Source organism: Setaria italica, chromosome V (genome assembly GCF_000263155.2).
Source record: "Setaria italica strain Yugu1 chromosome V, Setaria_italica_v2.0, whole genome shotgun sequence".
Lineage (NCBI taxonomy): Eukaryota > Viridiplantae > Streptophyta > Magnoliopsida > Poales > Poaceae > Setaria > Setaria italica.
This window is the reverse complement of record NC_028454.1, coordinates 1,395,427-1,419,634: the sequence shown is the minus strand read 5'-3', so window position 1 is coordinate 1,419,634 and position 24,208 is coordinate 1,395,427. Positions and strand designations below refer to the sequence as shown.

Sequence of the window (24,208 nt, the reverse complement as noted above, 5' to 3'; positions counted from 1 at the left end):
ATGTTGTGTAAAGAGAGAACTACTTCTCGTGTTGGGTCGGTCCTAGCACATGTCTCCACATGTGCCCACATTATTAGTTTAACATCTCCATGTCCATAACTTGTGAAACATAGTCATCAACTAATACATGTGCTAGTCTAATATTCATGTGTGTCCTCACATGAACTCCGACTAGGGACAACTTTAGGATAACCATACAAGTAAAGAGTTTCACATACAATTCACATAATTGCAAATCAATTCAAGTAGCCTTTAATGGATATTTAAGGAACACACTATAAATCATGGATACAAATGGAATATCATCATCTCTATGATTGCCTCTAGGGCATACCTCCAACAGGTACATTCATCCATATTGTACCGGACCTCTTAGGATTGCTTCATCAGGTAAATGAACAGCCAAGTGTAGCATCACATCAAAGAAAGGAGGAGGAAATATTCTCTCCAGCTTGCACAAAATGATTGGGATTTCATCTTTCATTCTATGCAAAACATCTATCTTCAAAGTCTTAGCACATAATTTCTGAAAGAAGTTACCCAATTCACTAATTGCTTCATATATGTCCTTATGCAAGATTCCTCGAATAGCAGCGGGTAAAATCCTTTGTAGTAGTATATGGCAATGGTGAGTTTTCAATCCTTGGAGGTTACATCCATCAACAATGATACATGTTGCTACATATCCATCTAGGAATTTTACACTTCTAAAAAATTCACAAAAAGCAAGTTTTTGTGTTTTATTTAATACATAGGGGGCATGTGGAACACTATATGAATTTCCATCACGCTTCAAGTGCAAGTTTTTCCTTATGCCCATATCTTCCAAATCAAGCCTACCATTAATGGTATCCTTTGTCTTGCCAGCAATGCCGAGAAATGTACTAACAATGTACTCACATATGTTTTTCTCGATATGCATAACATCAAGATTATGACGCAACTTCAAACTCGACCAATATGGCAAATCCCACAACGATGACCTTAGCTTCCAACATTGACCATTTTCTCCCCTCTTCCTCTTTTTGTTCTGAGGATGCATCCCAAGTCTAACATCCATGACCCTCTCCAATTGCTTCTTCAACTCATCACTGCTAAAGTCTTCTGGCTTGTCATGTTCTTCATCCTTTCCGTCAAACCATTTCTTTTTCCTCCATGGATGGTCCCTTGGAAGGAAGCGCCGATGGCCAATATAGCATATCTTATTCCTTATTCTTCTAGAGCAAGGATCTTTGTCACAACGGACACAAACATAATAGCCTCTTGTGACTCGACCTGACAATGTGCTCAAAGCTGGATAATCAAGAATGCACCATATAACTGCAGCATGTAGATCAAAAGATTTGTTAGTCAATGCATCCAAAGTAGGGACAACTTTCCAAAGATCTAGCAACTCTTCAATGTGTGGCTCCAAAAATACATCGAAGTCCTTTCCAGGGCATAATGGACCAGGGATGAGTAAGCCCATGATGAAGTTCAATTGCTCCATACATTCCCATGGCGGAAAGTTCTAAGGGATAAGAAATACAGGCCACATATTGTACGAGTTCATTTTGCCAAATGGATTAAAACCATCTGTAGCAAGGCCAAGTCTAATGTTTCTTGCATCTTGGGAAAACCAAGCATATTTAGTATCAAATGCTTTCCATGCCTCACCGTCAGTTGGGTGGCTGAGCTCATTCTCCACTGCATTTCTTTTCAACTTATGCCATTGTGCCAATTCAGATATTTCTTTGGAAGCAAACATCCTTTTCATCCTTGGAATCAATGGAAAATGACGCAATACTTTCTCAGGATTTTTTTTTCCATCCATCTTTATCTTTCCATCTTGATGGGCTACATACTGGGCACACATCGTGTGCTGCATAATTCTTCTGAAACAATACACAATTATTCGGGCACACGTGGATTGTATTATATCCAAGTCCCAAAGCACGAATAAGTTTCTTTGCTTCCTCGTAAGATGTAGGAATAGAGCAACTTCACAAATGCAGTAAATGCAATATTACTGATTTGATAAAATGACTTGATATGAAGTAATTTCACCACAAAAGAAAATCTTGAATAAGCTGCACCAGGGTAAAGTTCTTGCTTCATCTCTTCTAATAGTATAGCAAACATTTATTTTTTCCTTCGACCTTCTTCTTCAGATGTGAACAACTCCCGTACCATATCAGGAATTCTATCATTAGGGTTGGCTTCTTCAACCTCATTCAAATTAACATCCGCGGTGAAATCAATCTGTTCATCCTGATGGCCAGTATTTTCAATCATTGTGTCCTCCATTGGTTCTCCATGATAGATCCACCTAGTGTACGTGCTAGCCATTCCATAAATATATAAGTGATCCTCCACCTGTCCTTTATGTCCAGAAATTAATCCGATTCAAACACCTACGGCATGGACAAAGTATCTGTTGATCCGCACCAAAGTTTTCTGAAACAAGCTTCATGAACTCACTGACCCCGTCCAGATGTGGCTTGCCAAATAGCCTACTATTGATCCAACTTCTGTCCATCTGCAGAACATTTAAATAACTTAGAAACTAAGCATGAAGTATATATACATTAGCAAGCTGCAGCTCTAAAATCATGTGTGAATATAAATATTATTCTGATTGAGCACATGGTAAATTTTCTTAGCACATGGTATGCTGAATTTATTGAGAAGCTGACATGATTATTATCTTGAATGAATATGAATACTATTCTTATTGATTGCATACGATAAAATCAAAATCAGAATTCGATACTCACCGTGACTCCCGTGAGCTGTGTGCAGTAGGGGCGGGGCTGCAAGGGCGCTGGGACCTGAGCAGCAGTGTAGACGCTCGGGGCACTGAGCACTGGCTGGCGGCCGCGCACTTGGCAGCGCCCACTGCCCAGCTGCCAAGCAGGGTTGGGGCAGACGGCCGCGGGTGGATCTGCCGAAGTGCCGCTGCGCCCGGTTCCCAATCAGAAGCACAGAGAAGATGTGGAGAAGGAGGAGCTCGCCTCAGAGGAGGAGCACATAGGCGGAGTTGAGGGGCGACAGGAGCATTCGTCGGGCGGCCAGGAGGCGTTCAATCGGGAGCAGCCACCGGCGCATGTGCGAAGACTCACAGACTCGGCATCGAACAACGGGATAGCCATTCTTCATTGACACTTCTCTAGTCTAGTGGCTAAGGCTGCTGATTCGTGTGTGAGAGGTCCAAAGTTCGAATCTCCGTTGCGGAGTTTTGTTTTGCATTTTGCGAATAAGAGTGCCGAGGCCAGCTGGGCTGCCCAGTGCCCACGCCGTGCGGACAACGTGGAGCGCTCCATTGCAGAGGCCTGCTCGGCTGCCATCGCGTGGACGCGAGCCCGTCTGGTCGGCCTGGGCTACCCTCATATGGCAGAGAATACATCTACAGAATTTTTTATATTTTTATATATTTTTTTTCGATTTTGCAGAAATATATAGGTGGATGGAAAAATTGCAGATTTAGGTTATTGCTGCCGGCCCAGGTGGCGGAAGGGCCTTACCGCCGACCCTGGACTGGCGGTAAGGACCCGGCCCCCTGCTCCGCCACGGTACGGCGCGGTCAGGGTCCTTACCGCCGCCCCCTATTTAACAACCCTCTCCCCCCCTCCCAGCCAGGCCTTCAGGCCACCCACCTCTCCTCATTCAAACGTTTTTGAGGGGAGAAACAAAGAGGGAGAGAAGGAAGGGAAGGAGGAAAGAAAGAGAGGAAAGAAGGGGAAGAAATCTCCTAGGATTCAGGTAAGTTTTTCAATGTCGTAGTATAGTAAATTTAAAAATACATTGTGCTTTTAGATGCTAAAAATCTAGCTTATTATGTATAGTAGATTCGGTATTTATTTTGTAGTTTAGTATTTAGATCTACAAATATGTTGTGTGCTTTTAGATATTAAAAATGTAGCTTAGTTAGTATAGAATTACATTCGGTTTTTAGTTCATAGTTTAGTATTTACATCTAGAAGTATTTACTAGTATAGTTTCATGAATTTTTAATATTTTTTATTATACAACCGTAGGATGCCAAGGCGTGGAAAAGCTGGTAAAGCAAGGTAATCTCAGTGCTCGTTATTCAACCGTACTAACTGGTAGTCGTATGATTTAATCTTAGTTGCTTCCGGTTCTTACAACGAAAATGGTAAAGGTGGAGTGGTGTTCCGTTGACCAAAAATGCCTTCGACCGTTTGCCTCTGCCTAGTGGTGTTCCAGTGCCCATGTGTTTTTGCGACGATCCTTGCAAGGTAGCTAAGTCCGATGACGAAGACACGTATAGGCAGAGGTATTGGATGTGTTCCAACTTTGCGTTTGAGCCTACACTTCGTCAACGCCGCATTAACAAGATGGTGAGGAATTGATGTTGTGCAATAACTATTTTGTGCCATATGACATCTTGCATGCTTTTTTTGTTTTGTAATAAATACATTTTTTGCAGACCCCTCCACCGCTCTGTGATTTTGAGCAGTGGATTGACACTGAGATCAAGCCTGAGGACAAGGAGCACATGCAGTACATGTTGCAGTGGGCGGCAGAGAGCAAGGAGAGGATGGAGAAGAGGCTCAGAGAGGAGGCTGCAGAGAAAGAGCACAAGGAAGAGGAGGAAAGGAGGCGGCTTGCTGCGGAGAGGGAGGAGAGGGAGAGAAAGCTTGAGCGTGCACGCCGAGCCAAAGCAGCGATGGAGGATAACCCCGATGCCCTGAGGAAGGGAAAGTGGCCTCGTTGTACTCAGTAGGCTCTGTTATTCACTACTACTCCGTTGTGTGCGGTTGTGTCCATGTTTTATTCATGGATAATGTTGTGTACTGTTGGACCTTTCATTGTGTTGTGCTTAGGTCATGTACTCCATTATTTGCCGCACGATTTTCATTCGTAGTTATCAATTATTTCAATTGTGTGCTTCTAATTCTTAATTGGGAAATGTTTAGACTTGTATAGTAAACGCACGCGAACAATGAAAGGCATTTAACTTATTATGTAGATAGAGCAGTCCTCGCACATAAAGATAATCATACACATTGTAATCGTACAATGAAGTCACCCTACGCACTAAATGCGTCCTCGCTTGAAACGAGGCTCGCGGGCACCACGACCATGCCTTGCTGCCCGCTGCGCTGCTCTGGTCTGCTGCCGGTCATACGTACAGGGCTCTGGCATGTGAACGTCGCGAGTCGGACGTCCTCTCGCTCCCTCCACAGGAGGTGTTGCGAGGTACTACGACGACACGCCCTGTATGGGACCCTGTGGTGTCCCGAGGAACTAGGTCGCACCCTGTGTAGGACCCAGGGCATTTGCCAGCTTGGAGGGACCGAGCAGGTCGAGGTCCACTCTGAAAAGGTCATCGATCCAAGCACTGCTACTGGACCTCGCTGCCTCATCGTGCGAGTCCTTCGAATGCCATCTCTGGTCTACGTAGCCTGTTACAATCACAAAAGGAAACGGTTTTGTTAGTTTCGTTGCGTTCTTAAAATGGAGTTACAATATGTACACATCATGCACATGTTGGTCCTAGCTCCGGTGCAGCTGAAGAAGGACAAGAGGACCATGCGTATTGCATCTGCAGAACGGTGGATGGACCTGCTGTGGCGTGCCAAGACGGTGGCGGTGGTGGTGGTGGTACGACGTAGGAGGTGCCGGCTGCTACCGGACGAATGGGCCGGTGAGAGGACGTACTAGCCTGCTGAGTAGGAGCTGGAATAGATGCACGGGGGTACGAAGGTCGTGGTGGACGGACGACGTCCCCGTGCCTGCCACGGTAGGTAACGCCACTGAGGAATCTCCTGCAGTCGTCTCTGACCCTCGTAAGCAGCGATCGTTGCTGAACCAAATTCATCATAAGGAAGTTATCGATGTCGTACGTCAGCTGCCTATCCAAATCCACTATAAGGTCGATCTGTTGGGGAGTGAAAAAATTTCAAGTTAGTCACACCAAATGATGCAAGTTTAGTAACAAAAAAATTCAAGCAGCCTACCGCGCGGTCGTAGTTGACGTCTCTCGCGTGAGGGTACGTCTGGGTGACTGGAGCGGTCTCCGTCGGTGGCTCCGCCGGAACGTGCTGGACCTGCGTCCTAGTCCTTGGTAAGAACCAGCTAAGGTACACCGCGAAAGCATCGGCGTCGTGTGGCCGGGCCTCCTGGACCACCTCGTCTAGCGTGGTCGCCCACAGGGCGACCCAGTGAACCATCCTCGTAGCCCATAGGACTCCAGGCCCACCACCACCACCACCCTAATGGGTAGCCCTAATGGAACCATCGTTACACGAGTTACATAAACAAAATATTGTTAATGCAAGGAGAATGAAAATGCTGGATTGTACCTGTGAACGGAACTCGAAACCGGTGACGTTGCCGGAAGCGGGAAGTCCTAGTACAGGCCGAACTGCCTCATGACACGGTGAACCGCATAGTCCTCGACGTGGATGTCGAAGACTAGCGGCCTCCTCATCATCCAGTACGCCATGTCCCGATGGCATAGCGAAGAAAGGCCATGCAGGGCATGAGCCTCCACCTCCTCGAAGCTGTAGGGTCTCCACCTCACGTCAGTGTCGACCAGAGCGTCGAACATACCGACGAAGTCCGGGTAATACTTCTTTGTCTTTAGCCCCGTCCAAACTGCCTGCAAGAAATGTAATCACAATATCTCATTTAGGACCTTCGAAATTCAAAATTGTAATAAGAATAAAAAAATAGTAGAGGAAGAACCGTACCCTCCTCAGGCACTACAACGACCCCATCGTGGGTCTGTCGACGTCGTCCTCGTCAAAACTGAATAGGTAGGGGGACATGTCCACACGAGGTCGCCCTATCGGGAACCGCTCGTAGGCCCAAAGCTGAAGCAGCAGCGGGCAGCCAAGGAAGATAGGCTCCGTCGAAGTCACCTTCACGCAGCCCGTGCAAAGACCCCTGTACGTGGCCGCCAGCACAGCTGAACCCTAGCTGTACTGTGGAACCTCGTCGAGCGGGGCCTCCGCAATGGCCCTCGCGTAAGGAAGAAGAAGCTTAGGCACCGAGTTCCCCTACGACGTGCAGAAGAGGGTCCAGCCGAAGAGCCACAGTAGGTACACCTCCAAGTGACGCGCTACTGTAGCGTTGTCTGCGTCCTCTCTCATGTACTCAGCCTGCAAAACAATTTCGTACTTGTGTCAACAATAAAAAAAATGGCCAAAAAATATTTGTAGTTGCTGGTAATTAGAAACTCACACTGAACTGCTGGAGCCAAGCCTTCGTCGGGCCGTGGGAGCTGCTGAAAGTGGTGTATTGTGGGGCACCGTCTATGCAGGCAACGTTCGCGAAGCGACCCAGCAGCTCCTCGTGCCAGGAGGGGGGACGTCCATCGTGGCTACGGTGGCCCCTGCACAAGGAAGGCCCAGTAGCATCGAGACGTCCTCTAGTGTGGGGGTCAACTCACCGACCGGGAGGTGGAAGGTGTGCGTCTCCGGCCGCCACCGGTCTAGCAAAGCTACTAGCAGGGACATGTCGAACTGCAATCGTGTGGGTCTCTCGCGGCCACGTCACGCTGAACGGTCGACCATGTCGCCCTCCACAAGCCTAGCCACAGGAAGAAGGCCCGCCGCACGCAACCTGTACCACGGAATAAATGAATTAGTTTACACAAATTAATCGTTCAACTTAACACACAAGTATTACTAATTATTTCTACCTCGGGATCCAACGTTGGTCGATTGGCATGGTGGCATGCGGAATACGAGCCCGAAACGTGCCTAGGTTGGTACCAACTACAGCCCAGTGGAATGACCTGTGCTGGCCATCCACGGTAGGGTCGAGCAACTCAGGGGTCTGGACCCCCTGTGGATTTGGGTGCGACGCCATACCTGCAACACAAGTATGGAAAGAAATAAGCACTGAACACCTAAAGAAAATATAACATTACATTACCTTACATTGCAAATAAACATCATAACTCTATGGCACATATGAGTCAATACAAATAGAAGGGTCCACAATAAATATTACAATACTTGATGTCCTTGTCCACACCATCAAATAAACATTATATTATACTACCTAAGGACGACAACTGAAGTTACAATAACACAACTCAAGGTAGATAGTACATTACATTACTAGTTATTAGATGCAAATTGGGTTCTAGCACTTGCATACATCGTTGCCGGACAGTTCTTGTAGGTGTGACCAACTTCATGGCACTTGGAGCATAGACGGACATCAGGACCAGCTTCAGATTGATCCATGTCATTACGGATACGCCTGTTCCCACGTCGCCCCACTCCTTGGAACATTTCTGGATCAGGATCAGGAATGTAGCGGGCGGCATTACCTGGATTATTGACAAAGTCTCCTAGCAAACGATATCCATAAACCTCGTTCATCCAAGTTTGCCATATGGTTTCTTTGAGGAAATAGTGCGGCACGAAACGACGGGGTTGGAGGCCCCCCGCCTCGAAGCATGCAACAATGATATGGGTGCAAGGCCTGTGCAGCAACCTTAGCTTGTGGCAAGAGCAAACACAACCTTCATTGCTGATGATGCACTCATGTGTGTGTCTCTCACGCCTCCTGCCCATTCGAACTTTGTCCCTGCAAACAACTTCGAACCGGCGTTCCACGGCTCCCACTTCTTTCACACGATGCAAATGAGCTTTCTTAATTGCTTCCTCCATGTACTCTGTCATCTTGTACCCAAATATTACATGGTTGTCGCGCATTGAGTTATCAGCCAATTGGTACCTTTCCCTGAAATACTTCATGGTGTGGTAAAGGTAAAATTCGACAATACCAACAAGGGGCAGGCCCCGAACACCGCGTAGGACCCAGTTGTAAACCTCAGCTAGGTTTGTCGTCAATATACCCCATCGTGCACCTCCTTCATCAAAGAGTAATGCCCACTTTTCCTTCGGTTCATTCTCAATCCACTGTGAGAAGGTCTTGATGGATCTTTCCCATCTTCGCCTGACGTTTGGACCGTCGAGCCCGACGTCCTCCAGAGACACAGGTTGGTCAGCCTCACTATTGACCGCCCTCTTCGCTAGTTCCTCGCATTGCTTTTTTGTGAGGTCCTCAAGTTTCTTCCACGGTAGGTTGAACTTCCTCTCCTGATTCTTGTTGCACAGGTGCTTGAATAATTTTGTAAGGGTCTTGTTCTTGAATTGGCTATGAAATTTTGCACCCATATGCCTCATGCACCACCGACTCTTCAAGTCCGGCCATATCGGCGCCCTGAAACGGTCTTGACTTCCATTCTGTAGGTCCTCGATTGCTTGTATAATGCCTTTATGCTGATCATGAATGAGACAGACCCCCTCGACATCCAACACAATCATGTTCTTCACCCTCTCAAGGAACCAGTACCAGCTATCTCCAGACTCCTCCACAAAAGTGATCGCAAGCGGCAACATCTGATTGTTGCCATCCGTTCCGATAGTTGTTAATATTGTCCCTTTGTACCTTCCAGTCAGAAATGTGCCATCAATACAAATGACTGGTCGACAACGCCGGAAAGCCTGAATGCAAGGACCCAATGCAAGGAATGACCGCTGAAGGACCTGTTTGCCTGGAAACTGAAGAATTGGATATAATTTCAAGTTGTAGAAGCTTCCAGGATTTCTCTGGCAAATGGTGTGCAACAAGGCAAGGAGGTTGTCGTAGGATGCTTCGAACGTACCCCACTTCATCTCAAGCGCCTTCTGCTTAGCACGGTAAGCTTTGTTGTAGCTAATTTTGTACTTGAACTTCTCCTCTGTGACACAGATAATGGACTTGGGCTCGAAGCTTGGATTCTCCACTATCTGAGGGTACATGTATTGAGCAACAAATTCAACAGTGAGGTTGCGGTGTGTCCCTTCCAATTCTGCCAGCAAGCATTGGTGCCCAACCACTTTAGTCACCTCCCAGTAATCCTTCCATTTGCCCTTGTATGCATGCACCCTTAATGGGCAATCATTTCGCACACAATGGACATCATACACCTTCGGGCTACTCTTTTCTACCCTGAACTGACGCCGCAAACACAAAGTGGACCACCTCTTAATAGCCACCTTCACTTCATCCCCACTTTGGTACACAGCCCCCACGCATACCTCATTCTCCCAGTACTCCCGAGGAATATTTTCCCCCACATTTGCTTGTAGGGCAGAATGGTCGTAATTTGACAAATTTCGTGGTACAGGATAATCATCTTCCTCATCCGACGAGTCCTCCTCCATGGCACCATTGGCCTCCCCTCCTTCCATCTCCATCTGCTCTACTAACTCAGGAAATTCTTCCCCCTCATCAGCCTCTGCATTTGGTTCCTGAGGTGCTACATCATGTTCTGCATCTCCACCTTCTTGTTCTTCGTCATCAATTCCTTTGTGTCCACCCGCAGTACTCTGCACATCTTCTTCCGCTTCAACTTCATCTCCTCCGACTTGATCTTCAATATGAGTGCTAGGTCCACCCTTCATGGAAAATTGGACATACTATATGATTGGTAAACCTCTTCTCGTAAAACCATCTATGTAAGCTCGATACCTCGGAGTTCCTTCAAGTGGAACCAACTCCCAAAAGTTTATGTCCGACCATCTTTGCACTACAAACCTCGCTGACACATCCGCTTGATCTCTGTCAACACCTAAGTCCCTACAGAGCCACTTGCATATCCCCCCAAGTTCTCTCTCTTGCTCTTGGAACACACTTGGTAAAATAGGGAAATCCACTCAAATCTACCCCTTCTGGACCATATCTAATCTCCCCTGACCCATAGTACACTTGAATATTGACACTATCCGACATGCCTGGCAACATACATGAAACGGGCAGTCCAAATTATTCTCAGCACTATACATAAATTAACTACAATAATGACCTCAATTGAATAAACAAATAACTATGTAAAACTAAATCGAGCTTGCTTACTAACTTTATCATAGACATGCACCACAACAAATAAATCTAATAATGTTACCGAAAAATTATATTGTAATACCTAACCAAAAGTTATAATTTACTCACTACATTTATCGCAGTGATTTACCGGAACAAATAAATTTAATATTGTTATCGAAAAACTCTATTCAAATACCTAAAAAATATATAATTTAATAACTCATTTATTCTAGCCATCTACCATAACAACTAAATCTAATAGTACTGACTCTATTTTATTGTATATGCTAAATCAGATATACTAACCTAGCTACCTTTTCCTATCTAAAAACAGCTAAAAGTTTCAAAGTCTAAATCTACGTCTACTATTACTTCTAAGTCTAGATGTACTAATATTTCTAAATCTCAGATCCACTAATATTTCTAAATCTAAATCTAGATCTAAACTAAACTAAACTACGAGATTACAAAAAAATTTACCTGCGAAAGACGGAAGAAATTTCTTCCCTCTTCCACCTCCTCCTCCTTTCTTTCTTTTTTTTTTCTTCCCTCCTCCTCTCCTCTCTCTTTTTTTTCCTTCCTTCCTTTCCTCTTTCTCTTCTGTCTCCCTTCTCTGGCTTCTGCGGGCACGCACTGGTGCGAGGAGAGGGGAAGGGCGCGGGCGTGTTATAAAGGGGCGACTGTCGCCGGCCCAGGCGGCGGAAGGGCCTTACCGCCACGGCCTTACCGCCACCCCAGGCAGCGGTAACGCCTCGACTCATGTGCCCGCAGTTACGTCGGTTGCTGAACGTTGGCGGGGGCCTTACCGCCACCTGGGCCAGCGGCAATAGCCCAATTCTGCAATTTTTCCATCCGACTATATATTTCTGCAAAATCAAAAAAAATATATAAAAATAAAAGTGATCCTACATCTATATATCCAGTAACTTGCAAATGTTTGTAGTCACATGTTGATGTCCTAGTGGTTAAGACTCATGGATGTTAATAATAGGATCTCAAGTTCAAATCTTGCCATTGTCTTAATTTTTTTTATTTTCTGAATCTTTAACCTCTACCTTAGGAAAAGTATTATACCTTTTTCATATCATATGACGTGAGACGAAGATGATTTTGTGTTTTTTATTTTCCGAAAATAGCATTACATATAGAGCCCATTAAAATACAACTGACAATGGGACCAAATATCTCATTTATTATATGTAAATAAAAAGTTATAACAAACTAATATTGTCAATAATTTATGACGACCCCAACTGACAATGGGACCAAATATCTCATTTATTATATGTAAATAAAAAGTTATAACAAACTAATATTGTCAATAATTTATGACGACCCCAAGGTAGCATGTTATGACGGAACATAAATCATCATAAACAAACTACTTCTTTAGGTTACGATGATTTTTATTATGTCTTAACGATGAACACATTATTTTCGTCAAAAAAGTCATTCTCCTCCTGAAAGTCGTCTTAAAACAGAATGACTTGTTGACGAATTGACACATCATCACAAAAAATTTGTCATAAACCTTTGTATTTCTTGTAGTACTATGAGTTAAATCCATACGAATTCAAACAAAAAAAAATAACCACTTCCAACCCACCCCAATCCGCATTTGCCATATACCCAATCCACCCCAACCTATTAGGTACTAAAACACATTTTAACCCATTCAAATACACCCCGCGTCAACCCGCCCCATAAAACTCATTTCAACCCCCCTATTAGCAGGCCTAACAGAGCCCCATGCGGGACATGGGTTTGGTGTCCAGGATGCCGTCAGGTAACCCGGCCTCGTTGCCATGCGCGTGAGGGAAGGCAGCGGCGTACCAGATGGAGCTAAGGATGACGTTGGACACAGGGTTCATGGCCCGTAGCAATGTCCAGCGACGAGGAGGGTACGGAGGAGGAGGCCGGTTGGAGCGCCGTGGGGTATGATGGTGAGCGCCCTGATGTAGAAGCCATGGATGGCGTCGAGCAGGCGTAGCTTCAGGGAGGTAATGTGCTCGCAGGGGGAGGCGTCGTAGTCCACTGCCATCCACTAATAGAGAACTGACTTCCATCCAAGAGCTTTTATCCCGGTTGACTTTAGACCTGGGACTAAAGTGTCTTTAGTCCCGTGTCAAAAATCCACTACCGATGGGGGACCTTTAGTTCCGGTTGGTAATATCAACCGAGACTAAATAGCCCCCTTTCGGGGTTGTTGGTTACCTGGACTAAAGTCTAGTTCCTATCACATCGAATGTTTAGATACTAATTAGGAGTATTAAATATAGGTTAATTACAAAACCAACTGTGACATCGAATATTTAGATACTAATTAGGAGTATTAAATATAGGTTAATTACAAAAACAATTGCATAAATGAAGGCTAATTCGCAAGACGAATCTATTAAGCCTAATTAGTCCATGATTTGATCGTGTGATGCTACAGTAAGTATGTGCTTTAGGTTTAGAGGTTTTGAGGGTTCGATGAGATCTTGTCGAAGCCATAACTCTCTCATCTGCATTTCGATCGTCTCGACGAGATATACGCAATGGTGAAGTCCAATCTGTATTTTGAGCACTTTGATCTGACCGGTCAGATCGGTTGGATGACCGGTCTGGACTGCCTGATCGGCTACAGGACCAATAACTGGTCAGGCCACTTTAGTAGGCTGATCAAACCGGTTGGCTTCGTCATATCAGCCATATCGAGTAACTTTGGTGTTGTTCTAGGTGCTTATTTGTCCCTTTTTAGCAAAATCACGTCCAAAGTATCTGAAATGACCTTTTTATCCTGCACAATTCATATTCAAGCCAAACTTACAAAATACCAAGAGTTAGTACCAAGCCATTCTAATCTTAGCCTCACATATCTCGAGCCGTGCCACTTTTGGGCTCTAACAGACAACCCTAGACCGCTAGTTAGAGAAACGGGTGGTATCCAGTTAAACAAAATCTTGATAGTCAAGAGAGATCATACTCTCTTGTAATGTTCATATTTTAATCTCAACAAAATATTCTAACATTTTGAATTAGACAAATATGCTGGCTTCAGTATTTGATACACAGGAATATGGCTACTCTACTCTACAATACAGAGCAACTGTGACACGTGCCAAATATTTGATACACAGGAATATGGCTACTCTACTCTACAATACAGAGCAACTGTGACACGGGCCTAGTACAGCTCATCTGTTTGATATTATCTTACGCTAGAGGTAACGAAGCATCAAGTTTTTATTAAGGGTAAACAAATATGTTGGCTTTAATATTTGATACACAGGAATATGACTACTTTACAATACAGAGCAACTGTTGACACATACCAAGTACAGCTCACCTATTTGATAATATCTTACGCTAGAGGTACCAAAGCATCAAGTTATTATTAAGAGTAAACACTAAAAGCTGCAACTGCAAACATAGATAAGAAAACTGGAAACATATTTGCACACCTGGCTAACTTCACCATCACAGGAAATAATATCTTTTCCATGGATTTCCATAAATCGTTCAAACGATCAAAAATTATATCCCTTGGCAAGAATACGGGTCTTTTCATATTCCAGAAAATGTTCATGCCAACAAAGTTCCCATCAAATTCAAAAAGTGCGCCCCCCGGCATAACCTAGAGCAAAAACTCGTGTGGCAGGCAACAAGGATTACACTGGAACAGAATAAAATGACCAGGTAATAAGAGTTACTCCCACCTTTACGTTTACTAGTTACTGTTGACTGTCTTCTGCTGCGGTGATGAAGTCCCACCTTTACGTTTACTAGTTACTTCCACCTTTACGTTTACTAGTTACTCCCACCTTGAGCTCTCTACTTCATGCCTTCCTTCCCCACGCTGGCGGCTTCTGCTGCGGTGATGAAGTCTGCAATCGGCTCCTCCAAGATTTGTCTTCCTCCTCCGCTCCATCCTCAGATGACCTATGCTCCCGCTGCATAATATTTTTTGTTGTAATGTGTTTACACTGTAATGTGTTCCTCCAAGATTTCCTATACTATTCAAATCTGGAGATATTGTTACAAATCTTGCGAGGAAGATGGATTACACTGTAATGTGTTTTTGTTGTTAGTTTTGGACCAATACTGTGCCAAATGCTAGGCTTCAACGGGGAAGGGACCATTTTTTACATACTATACTTGTATATTCAGTACCAATCCTCCTCTCTGGTATTGATTTTTAGCCATCTTTGAATAAAGTAACTCAATTTTCGATCCAGAAACACAATAGAGAAGAAAAATCTTCCTATGCTATATACAGTTTAAGATGTTGGGCTTGTATGTGCTAATTGTTTTTGCTTGCATAAAAAAAGATATTGCAATTCTACAGAAGATAGTGCTGTAGCGTTTCTGGGATACCTCCTTTTTATTCCCTCCTAAATGTAGTGCTACCCATATAGCATTTATATCTTTATTGTTGCAATTCTACACTAGAAAGTACAGTAGCAGAAGAAAAGAAAATATGCTATAGATGGTACCGCATTCGTCCTGCCAGCTGATTTTATGATTGTCCCACCATTGCTCTGACTTTATTTTCTGGAACATGAAACTATCTGAAGATAATTTCATAAATTTGACCCCAACTTTCTTTTGCAATGAAAATTTGACTCCAACTTGTGTTAAGTTTCTTTTTGGCGCTTTTCTTCCTATGTTCTAATAGTTGTATTGTTGAAAAACTTGCAGGTTGTGTTGTCTGAGACAAGGTCACAGCAGGCAGCTTCAATGACCGAGTTTAACTGCCATAGCTGGTGTGAAACTGCCCTTTGCAGAATACAACGGATTTGACAGATTTAGTTAGCTCTGGCAGAAACAAAAATGGAGAAGATAACTCTTTTATCCATGAGAAAGAGATGAAAGGCTTGGCTTTCAGAGCTGAGAGGTTTGTTACATCTTTAACGACCAACTTTCTTTTTATCCCTTGTCTCTCCTTTGGTAATAAATCTGTTCGTGAACTTTTTTTCTCGAACACGCAGAGAACTGCAAGTTGTTATATAAAGAAGAAAAAAGGGTTAGGAACCTTACAAACTCAGACACCAACACCCACACACACTCAGGAACTAGGCCACAGACTTGCCAAGTGCTCCGGTGGGACTTCTAGGCATTGTTATTTAGTCACTCATTTTCATTGTTTTTTGTAACCTCAAGGAATACTTCTTGAACTAGTCTGAAGGCGGAATTTTTCCAGTAGTAAACGAGACGCCCGTGCTAACTTCGTCAATTTCAAGGATTTACCAGCTCAATCTTTAATTTTAAAGGTGCTTATAAGGGTAGGGTTATGTGCGTATTCATAGAGGTAAGTGTGCGTGCGTGTATGTGAGTATCTGTGTTGTGTGATTCGAAGAAAAAAAAAAGATGACAGTGGGTTATTGGACATTCCAGCGCGGCCGTTCAACTTGGACATGAGCAGTGAGCTTAGCCGCTTATCACAAGAGGATCAGAGTGTTGGAGTGGAGAGCATGGGCGAGCGTGTAGTGTTGTAACTTGCTTTGAGACTTTGCTTGCTTAAGGCAAGGGATTACATTAAGGTTTGTTTGGTTTGAACCCTGAGATGAAATTGCTTGGCCGAAGTGCTGCACCTTGTTTGGTTGTGGGGTCTTGAGCACCGATGCTGCTGCTTGTGCCAGGATGGAGATTAGCGCCAGTCGTCTGGCTCCGGCACTCGTTTTTGAGCAGATTAGCCTGGCATTAAGGGAGGTCATCAACGCACACTACCACGTCATGTGCCCTTCTCATTCTTTTCTGTTTTTTTTTAAAAGAAAAGGTACGACGTCACGACTAGTTTGTTCTCAGGCAAAGCCAATTGCTTTCTTTTTCTCTCTATAAATTGATGAGCACAAGAAGAATATTTAGCAAATATATTTTTATAAAAGAAATTCTAATATCTCTTTAAAAAACTAAATAACGAATATAGAAATACTAAATAACGAATATAGGGAGGAATTGATTGATATATAAGCATAATCTCTAACTAAGATGCAATATAATATCATTAGTGTTCTCAGGCATAAGACTCCAACAAACACATCTTCAAACTTGCCTAGCCTGTCAAAGACCATCAACTTTACAAGCAACTAACATGCAGCACTTTTTCACAAGGTAAATACTTGCCTCCAACCAAACAGGCCTAACAGTAGACCCCTAGCTGGCCTGGCCAAGCTCCCACGCACCTGGCTGGGCTGGCCTGGCTCGCCCACTGCACCTGCACCTTTATTATTATTGTTATTTTTTGTTCCTCACCCGATCTTGCAACTGGATGAAAATCTCGTGTGATTCTTTGCTACTTATGCCTCACTTTTCCTTCTATAATTTGCACTGCAGGGATTGGATACATGTTATTGCCTTAAAGTTCATCATGATGACCTGGTGGTTTATGTACCCCTCAGATCAGAATTTGTGCATCAGATGCTTTGCTATGCTTACACCATGGATCAACTAGTAAATTCTAGCTTGGTGTACTTATTACTAATCATTATTTTGCCTCCCAAGATGATTTAATACGTTTGAATTGAGATTTAACAACATTGAGGAGTGATGGAGGTATTCTCACATCAAATAGGAGGTGTGTGCGCATAACCAACAGTCTCTTGCATGAGATTCTCAAACTAGATGCAGGCAACCAAACAACTTCTCTTCCTAGCCAGGCTACCAACCAAACAACTTCTCTTCCTAGCCAGGCTACCGCATGCAGATTATCTTAGCAACAGACATCTGTTCAAATATTCTATTAAGATAATACATGAAATTGCAATCCAATCCAGATAAAACGAGCTTATGGCATGCAGATAGTGTTGCTGTTGTTGCCTAGGGATGCACGTTAATCTTCAACTTCATCTTCATCCGTATCACCTTGGATCAGGCAGGCGATACCCAGCTGCCATTCAATGATATATTTCCTCACGTCATATCAGGTCAGCAATTTTCTAAACAAGATATGTTTATTACATAATAATAGTAAGATCGATGAGATGTATCAACATACATGATTTGTGGTTCGATGTCATATCCCACACGGGCCTTATGACCACCAATCGTCGCCCTGTCAAACACGCAGAATATCGAGATTTAATAGGATATTATGTTGATTTTACCGCCAACTAGATTATTGATCAAATGTCCAAACAAATCTTGCAGTCATGCAAAACTAAACCTGTATACCAGCACTATCATAACAACTTGAATACCAAAAGAGAAATCCACACTTACTTATTTGTCTTCAAATCATCCAACATTCCTTCCAAAATTTCCCAGATTTCAGAAAAAGACAGGTACGGGGTTCCTGTTTCTATATCATAGTAATTGATGCCCACAAATTTTCCATCCAAATCAACAAGGGGGCCTCCAATCACAGCCTAACCAGGTAATATGGAGAGGTCAGTTGTGACGCCAAGTATGTAAGGCTAAGTACATCATAATCTGGTAAAAGTAGGCAATTAAAAAAGAAAAGGCAAGGGCGCTACCTTAGTGGTTTTACACGTAGTGTACCCAAGATCATAATTCGCATCGTCTGGCACTTTGTGGGTTGGTATGAATTTCCCACTTGCAGCCATTAATAAACCTGATTCAAAGCAACGGCCCACAGCTACCACCGTTTGATTATATCGTACCACCTCAGGCATCGGCAGCTTCCCACGACCATCAACATTGTAATTCTTGACCCTGACTAGAGCAACATTGTATTGGAAATTATAATGCTCCAATTTCCCTGCAGTCCGTTTGTTGTTTGGAAGCAACACCTCAATCTGCAAACAATACAGTGAGACTTAAGCAGTGTCTTGGACGAACGAGAATCACAGTAAAATTAGGAGTACCAACCCTTAAGCTGCTCACGATCTCATTAGCGCCATCAGGATCCCTAACCAAGCTCGCTGAGGTTAGAATAATCGAACATCCATAAAAGTCAATGAAAATTCCCGTGCATGCAAAGAACTTTGATTTATCTGGACACCATAACTGCCATTAGCTAGTGATGACTCAACATAAATGTGAAATAGTAAATAGCGCATCACTGTGAAATCACCATGGAACGAAGCAAGTGCGACAACTCTGTCAGATATGTTAGAATAAATTTCTTTCTTGAATTCACCCCAGACACCAGTAGGATATTTGTCGCCAAAATGTTCTTCAAAAGTATCAACATTCATGCTACCTGGTGGACGAGACATCGTATAATAGTTAGTGGGACAGCAAGGCTGTAAAAATGCGCAGCACATGATAACTCAGCAAGCATTGACTCATGACCGTGCCCCTTGATGGACTGAGATAACCAAAAGTGTAAACCCAAACTGTACCTTGCTTATCCTGGTGCAACAAGGTTGATTAGCACTGGCATGTGTTAAATCGAAGTGCAGCATTTAACAATCACTTAAAGTTCTCTACATAACAACTTAACATTAAAATGTTATGGCAACTTGTGCAACAACTAATGCCATCTCTACTCTTCAAGGAGCTGGGATGGTCATGGTGTGCTCTATGCACACTCAATCCAGATCTTTCTGGATGGATTTATTAAGGATGCGCATGTAGCATTTTACAGCATAGTGTTGTACTATCTGCGTATGTGTATATGTAGGAGCCAATTGATATGATTATATGTATATAAATTTTTAGACCAGAGTAAAATTACTTTTCAAAATCAGAACCTGATGTATACTTATTCATGATCGCAACGCACAGGCATTGGCTGAATCGCTAGTGCACAAGTAATGTTAACGGATTAACTCTTAACACTATAATATAACTGTAGAAGACTAAACTAGCTATATAGAAGTACAAATGTAAAGGCTTAATTTGAACCACTAGAGGACCTTAGAAACAGTGATGAGTTGCACAATTAAATAACATTTACTGATCAATATTGGGTGGTTGTGTACTCACCTTCAGGATGCGAGCGAAGTTCCACACTTGTGCTTCTTTTTCTATGCTCGTAGATGAAACATTAATACGAGTATTAACCCAAAAGGGATCAGCATGAGTAGATAGTGTAATAATACAACTGAGCAAATGTTAAAACAATTTTTTTTCTCGAACAACGCAGGAGAGCTGCATGTCATTTCATTAAGAGAGAAAAAAACACAATACAAAGGGCCAAAAAAAACCCTCCAAACACCCCACCACACACACCCTTGAAAAACAAAGAAAGGTACAGACGCGACACGCACAAAAAAGAACGGCCAACGACTAGCCTGCCCCAAATTAAGGACCAAGACCAAGCAACCTGCAAAGGAGCTCCTGGAGAGCAGAAGCTCCAGCCATACACCAAAGGCTGGCAATCTTTTGCAAGACTACCTCCACTACTGGCCTCTCTCCCTCAAATGCACAATCATTTCTATGTTTCCATAATTCCCATGCAACTAGGATAATCAGAGAATTGAGACCACTCTTCTGCTCCTGGGGCACTCTTTTGACAGCCCTAGACCACCAGTTAGAGAAACGGGTGGTATCCAGTTAAACAAAATCTTGAGACCATACTCCCTTGTAATGTTCATATTTTAATCTCAACAAAATATTCTAACATTTTGAATCAGACAAATATGTTGGCTTCAATATTTGATACACAGGAATATGGCTACTCTACTCTACAATACAGAGCAACTGTGACGTGCCTAGTACAGCTCATCTGTTTGATATTATCTTACGCTAGAGGTAACAAAGCATCAAGTTTTTATTAAGGGTAACAAATATGTTGGCTTTAATATTTGATACACAGGAATATGGCTACTTTACAATACAGAGCAACTTTGACACATGCCAAGTACAGCTCACCTATTTGATAATATCTTACGCTAGAGGTACCAAAGCATCAAGTTATTATTAAGAGTAAACACTAAAAGCTGCAACTGCAAACATAGATAAGAAAACTGGAAATATATTGGCACACCTGGCTAACTTCACCATCTCAGGAAATAATATCTTTTCCATGGATGTCCATAAATCGTTCAAACGATCAAAAATTATATCCCTTGGCATGAATATGGGTCTTTTCATATTCCAGAAAATGTTCATGCCAACAAAGTTCCCATCAAATTCAAAAAGTGCGCCCCCCTGCATAACCTAGAGAAAAAAATCATGTGGCAGGCAACAAGGATTACACTGGAACAGAATAAAATGACCAGGTGATAAGAGTTACTCCCACCTTTACGTTTACTAGTTACTGTTGACTGTCTTCTGCAAGTTCTAAATGCTACTCCCTCCAGTCATTACTACTTGACATTAGGACACAAAAATAGACTCGAAAGTAGTTATATTTTAGTGCCGAGACGTCAAGTAATAACAAGGACTGGAAGGAATACTATTTTATTATCATTAATATGTTATACTTTAAAATGTATGATATCTTTGAAGTATGTTCCACTGCAAATTCAACCACTATGAAAACCATTCAACTTAACTGCACAAGGGTACATTTTGAAAGGAATAAGGCCAACCTTTTGCATTACAGTCAACAGCGACTAATAAAGGTAAACAGAGAGAGTAAATTAACATTTTCTTTATCGAATACGAGACACAGTTTAGAGAATATAGTAACAGAAAAGATTATAGCACTCATAATAACACAAGTGTACCTCAGATAATTTACATGTAGAGAACATAAGATGTCCAGAATCTTCAGATCGGTCTGAAGCAGTAAGTGTCCCACTTCTGGCCATTAATTTGCCAGAGATGTCACGCCCTACTGCTACAACCTTGCTACCAGGCATCAATTCCTTTGCATAACTGAGAGGTACGCAATAAACATCAAGGACGGGTGTGACTTTGACAACAGCAATTACATGATCCAGGTCATATTCTTCCACAGTCCCTATGGCAACATGTCCTTCATGGCGTACTTTAATCTATAATAGTAAAGCAAGGAAACAACACAGAATGATCACAGTTATCTAAAGTAGAAAAGAACAATTAGTAAATGATTCAGCACCAACCTCAATGTCATGGACATCTCTTTCATCATCTAAAGCTCTAACCAAAGCTGCTGATGTCACAAACTTTGTGAAGTTAGACTGGCATTCTATAGCTATGCCAGAGGATGCAAATAGCACATATTCTCCTACAAGATCATAATTTGTATCATTCCAACTAATGACTTTTAGGCATATATTTTGAAAACTAAGTGTACAACAGCGTAATCACCATGGGACAAAGCAATTGAGACGACACTTCTAGACAACTTTGATGCAATTTCATCACTCAGCTCATTCCAGAAACCTTGATTGTCCCAAAATAAGCAACAAGTTAGAAAACACGATACAAGGCAGCCGTGAGTGCCCAAATAGAGCCATAAAACACATGAAGAAAAAGGAAGAACCAGCAGACCTGGAATCGATGAGTCGGTTGAGAATCTTGTGAGATCATCAGCACCCCTCTTGCTTGGCAGCATCTTTCCAGAACTGATGCAGAATTGAACAAGGAAAAATTTGGGTCATAACCAGAAAAGCAACGTTGCAGGGTCAGTAATTCAGTTTTTATTTATTATGCCATACTTTTAAGTCTGCTGTGAGACTGGGACACGTGGATCCCGTATCAGGAACCCAAAAAAAAGGAACCCCATGCCGGATACTTTTTACAAAACAAATAAATAATAATGCATATTAAAATCCTACAATCTGTAGCAGCCTAGAAGGACCAAGTAACATTGAAATTAGGGTTCATTTCTCTAAAATGGTGACATGATCCCATAAGGCCATAACGGTGGCCGACGTCGCCACATGACGTACACTACCTGCGCTAGGAGCAGTAGTAGTCGAATTTGCGGCTGCCGTTTACTCGAATCGGGAAGGGAAAAGGGAAAATCAAGCAACAAGAAGTCAGTAACGGAAGAACAAGAAGATAGATCGGGAAGTGCAAGGGAAGAAACTCACCGGAGGTCGCCGGACCGCCGCTGAATCGCCGCCGGCGCTCGTGCGTGCTGCGTCGCGCTTTCGCGGGCGTGGTAGAGTGGGGGTGGATCGTCGCCAGCGGTCCGCGGCTCCGGCGGGCGGCGGCGCGATGCGTGCGCTGTGCAGGTCAGCTGCGGGGCGTCGGGTTGGGACAGGCGGCTAGGGCTGGGCGCCGGAAGATACATGTGACGCCCGTATCGGCGAAACGGCCCAATATAAGGAGGGTTGGTTCGGTGGGGCCGTGGTGCGGCCGTTTCGGGCTCTGGCGTCTTCGATGGAATAGTTTTTTTTCCTTCGACCTAGAGCAACTCCTCTTGGATTCTAAAAAAATTCTTTCTCAAAATTATATATTAGGGTTTTTTTTAAAAAAATTTCCCTCAAAAACTTATCAATCCACAGCAGATCGCTAATAAATAGCCTCCAATATTTTAAAACAGGCCACGTCATTGTATTGGGCACATCGGAAGGGACGCGTGAGCGTGCGGGAATCAGGATTAGGGAGGAATGCCAACGCTAAAATATACGCGGTGGTAGGCTGTTTTTTAGCGTTGCTAAAAAATTAGGGAAGGTTCGGGTGGACTGTTGGAGTTCGTTTTTTTTCTTTTTTCCAAAAAAAAGTATTGGGGGTAAGATTAGCAGCCTCCTGGAGTTGCTCTTTATCTCGTTGAAAAAAAATATTTGATAAAATGGATTCTATTTAAAATGGACAGAAAGGTAAAATGTCCACCATACCCTTGTTTTTTCTTTTTTTCTTTTCCTCCTTTGATTTTTCTTTTTTCTTTTTTTCCTATTCTTTTTCTCTCTTCGTTATCTTCTCCGTGCCCCTCCTCGCCCTCCCCGTCTTCCTTGTCCACTCCTCCCGGCCCTCCCCGTTATCCTCCCCGTGCCCCTCCTCGCCCGCTGCCACCTCCGCCTCCCGCTACTCCGCCTCGCGACTCGTCCGCGCCGCCGTCGCGCTCTCCGCGTGCCGGGCCCGGCCTCCCGCCTCTCCTGCGCCCGCCGGCCGCCAGCCGCCTTTCCTCTCCACCCCCACCTCTCCTGCGCCCGCCGACCGCCCGCCGCCTCTCCTCTCCGCCCCGCGCCTCAACGCCCACCGGCGGCCGCCGCCGGCCGCCACCACCCCGCGCCCTTGAGCTGCGTCGCGCTGGCGCCGCCCACCGCCTACTCCTCCTCCCCCGCCTCCTGCTCCCGGCCGTTTCTGCCGCCGCCCAGGCACCCACCGCCGCCGGGCGCCTACGCATCCGCGCCGCCGTCTTCCTCCTCCACCGCCTTCTCCGCCGCTCGTCGTCCTCTGCTGCTGCCTCGCCTGGCCGCTCAGGGGCAAACTCGGGGCTTTCGTCCAAATAAATACATAGGGAACCTTCCTCTCTCGGTTCCCACCTCCCTCTTCCGATCCGATCTCGTCCTCTCACGTCGCTGGCGATCGTCGGCTGGACGCCGCCGCTCCTCTAGCCCTCCAGCCGACGAGCGACTAGGAGTTTGGGGCACCCGACCGCCCC

General features: G+C 44.0%; 2 protein-coding genes across 2 annotated transcripts; both read right to left on the bottom strand.

Annotated features, from left to right (window-relative positions):
* Positions 1-292: 292 nt before the first annotated feature.
* LOC111257258 lies at positions 293-3,142 on the bottom strand. The gene is made up of 2 exons (XM_022826519.1): positions 2,757-3,142; positions 293-2,518 (listed from the first exon to the last, which is right to left on the bottom strand). The coding sequence occupies exon 2, from the start codon at positions 1,487-1,489 to the stop codon at positions 350-352; it is 1,140 nt and encodes a 379-aa protein (XP_022682254.1). The 5' UTR covers positions 1,490-2,518; positions 2,757-3,142; the 3' UTR covers positions 293-349.
* Positions 3,143-17,323: 14,181 nt separating this feature from the next.
* LOC101759226 lies at positions 17,324-22,894 on the bottom strand. Its single transcript, XM_004971428.2, has 13 exons — positions 22,692-22,894; positions 22,147-22,220; positions 21,964-22,038; positions 21,756-21,880; positions 21,399-21,668; positions 20,714-20,886; positions 19,711-19,751; positions 18,854-18,982; positions 18,649-18,773; positions 18,294-18,575; positions 18,040-18,185; positions 17,816-17,872; positions 17,324-17,707 (listed from the first exon to the last, which is right to left on the bottom strand). Exons 1-13 carry the CDS (start codon positions 22,892-22,894, stop codon positions 17,689-17,691), a joined length of 1,719 nt encoding a protein of 572 aa, XP_004971485.1. The 3' UTR covers positions 17,324-17,688.
* Between the last annotated feature and the right edge of the window lie 1,314 nt (positions 22,895-24,208).

Bases quoted from the DNA above. Each gene is read 5' to 3' on its own strand.
- LOC111257258 (XM_022826519.1), bottom strand. From the start codon at position 1,489: ATGGAGCAATTGAACTTCATCATGGGCTTACTCATCCCTGGTCCATTA.
- LOC101759226 (XM_004971428.2), bottom strand. From the start codon at position 22,894: ATGTATCTTCCGGCGCCCAGCCCTAGCCGCCTGTCCCAACCCGACGCC. The intron at 22,221-22,691 runs GTGAGTTTCTTC...ATTCTGCATCAG, and splicing joins CGGCGGTCCGGCGACCTCCG to TTCTGGAAAGATGCTGCCAA. The intron at 17,873-18,039 runs GTAAGTGTGGAT...CGTGTTTGACAG, and splicing joins GATGATTTGAAGACAAATAA to GGCGACGATTGGTGGTCATA.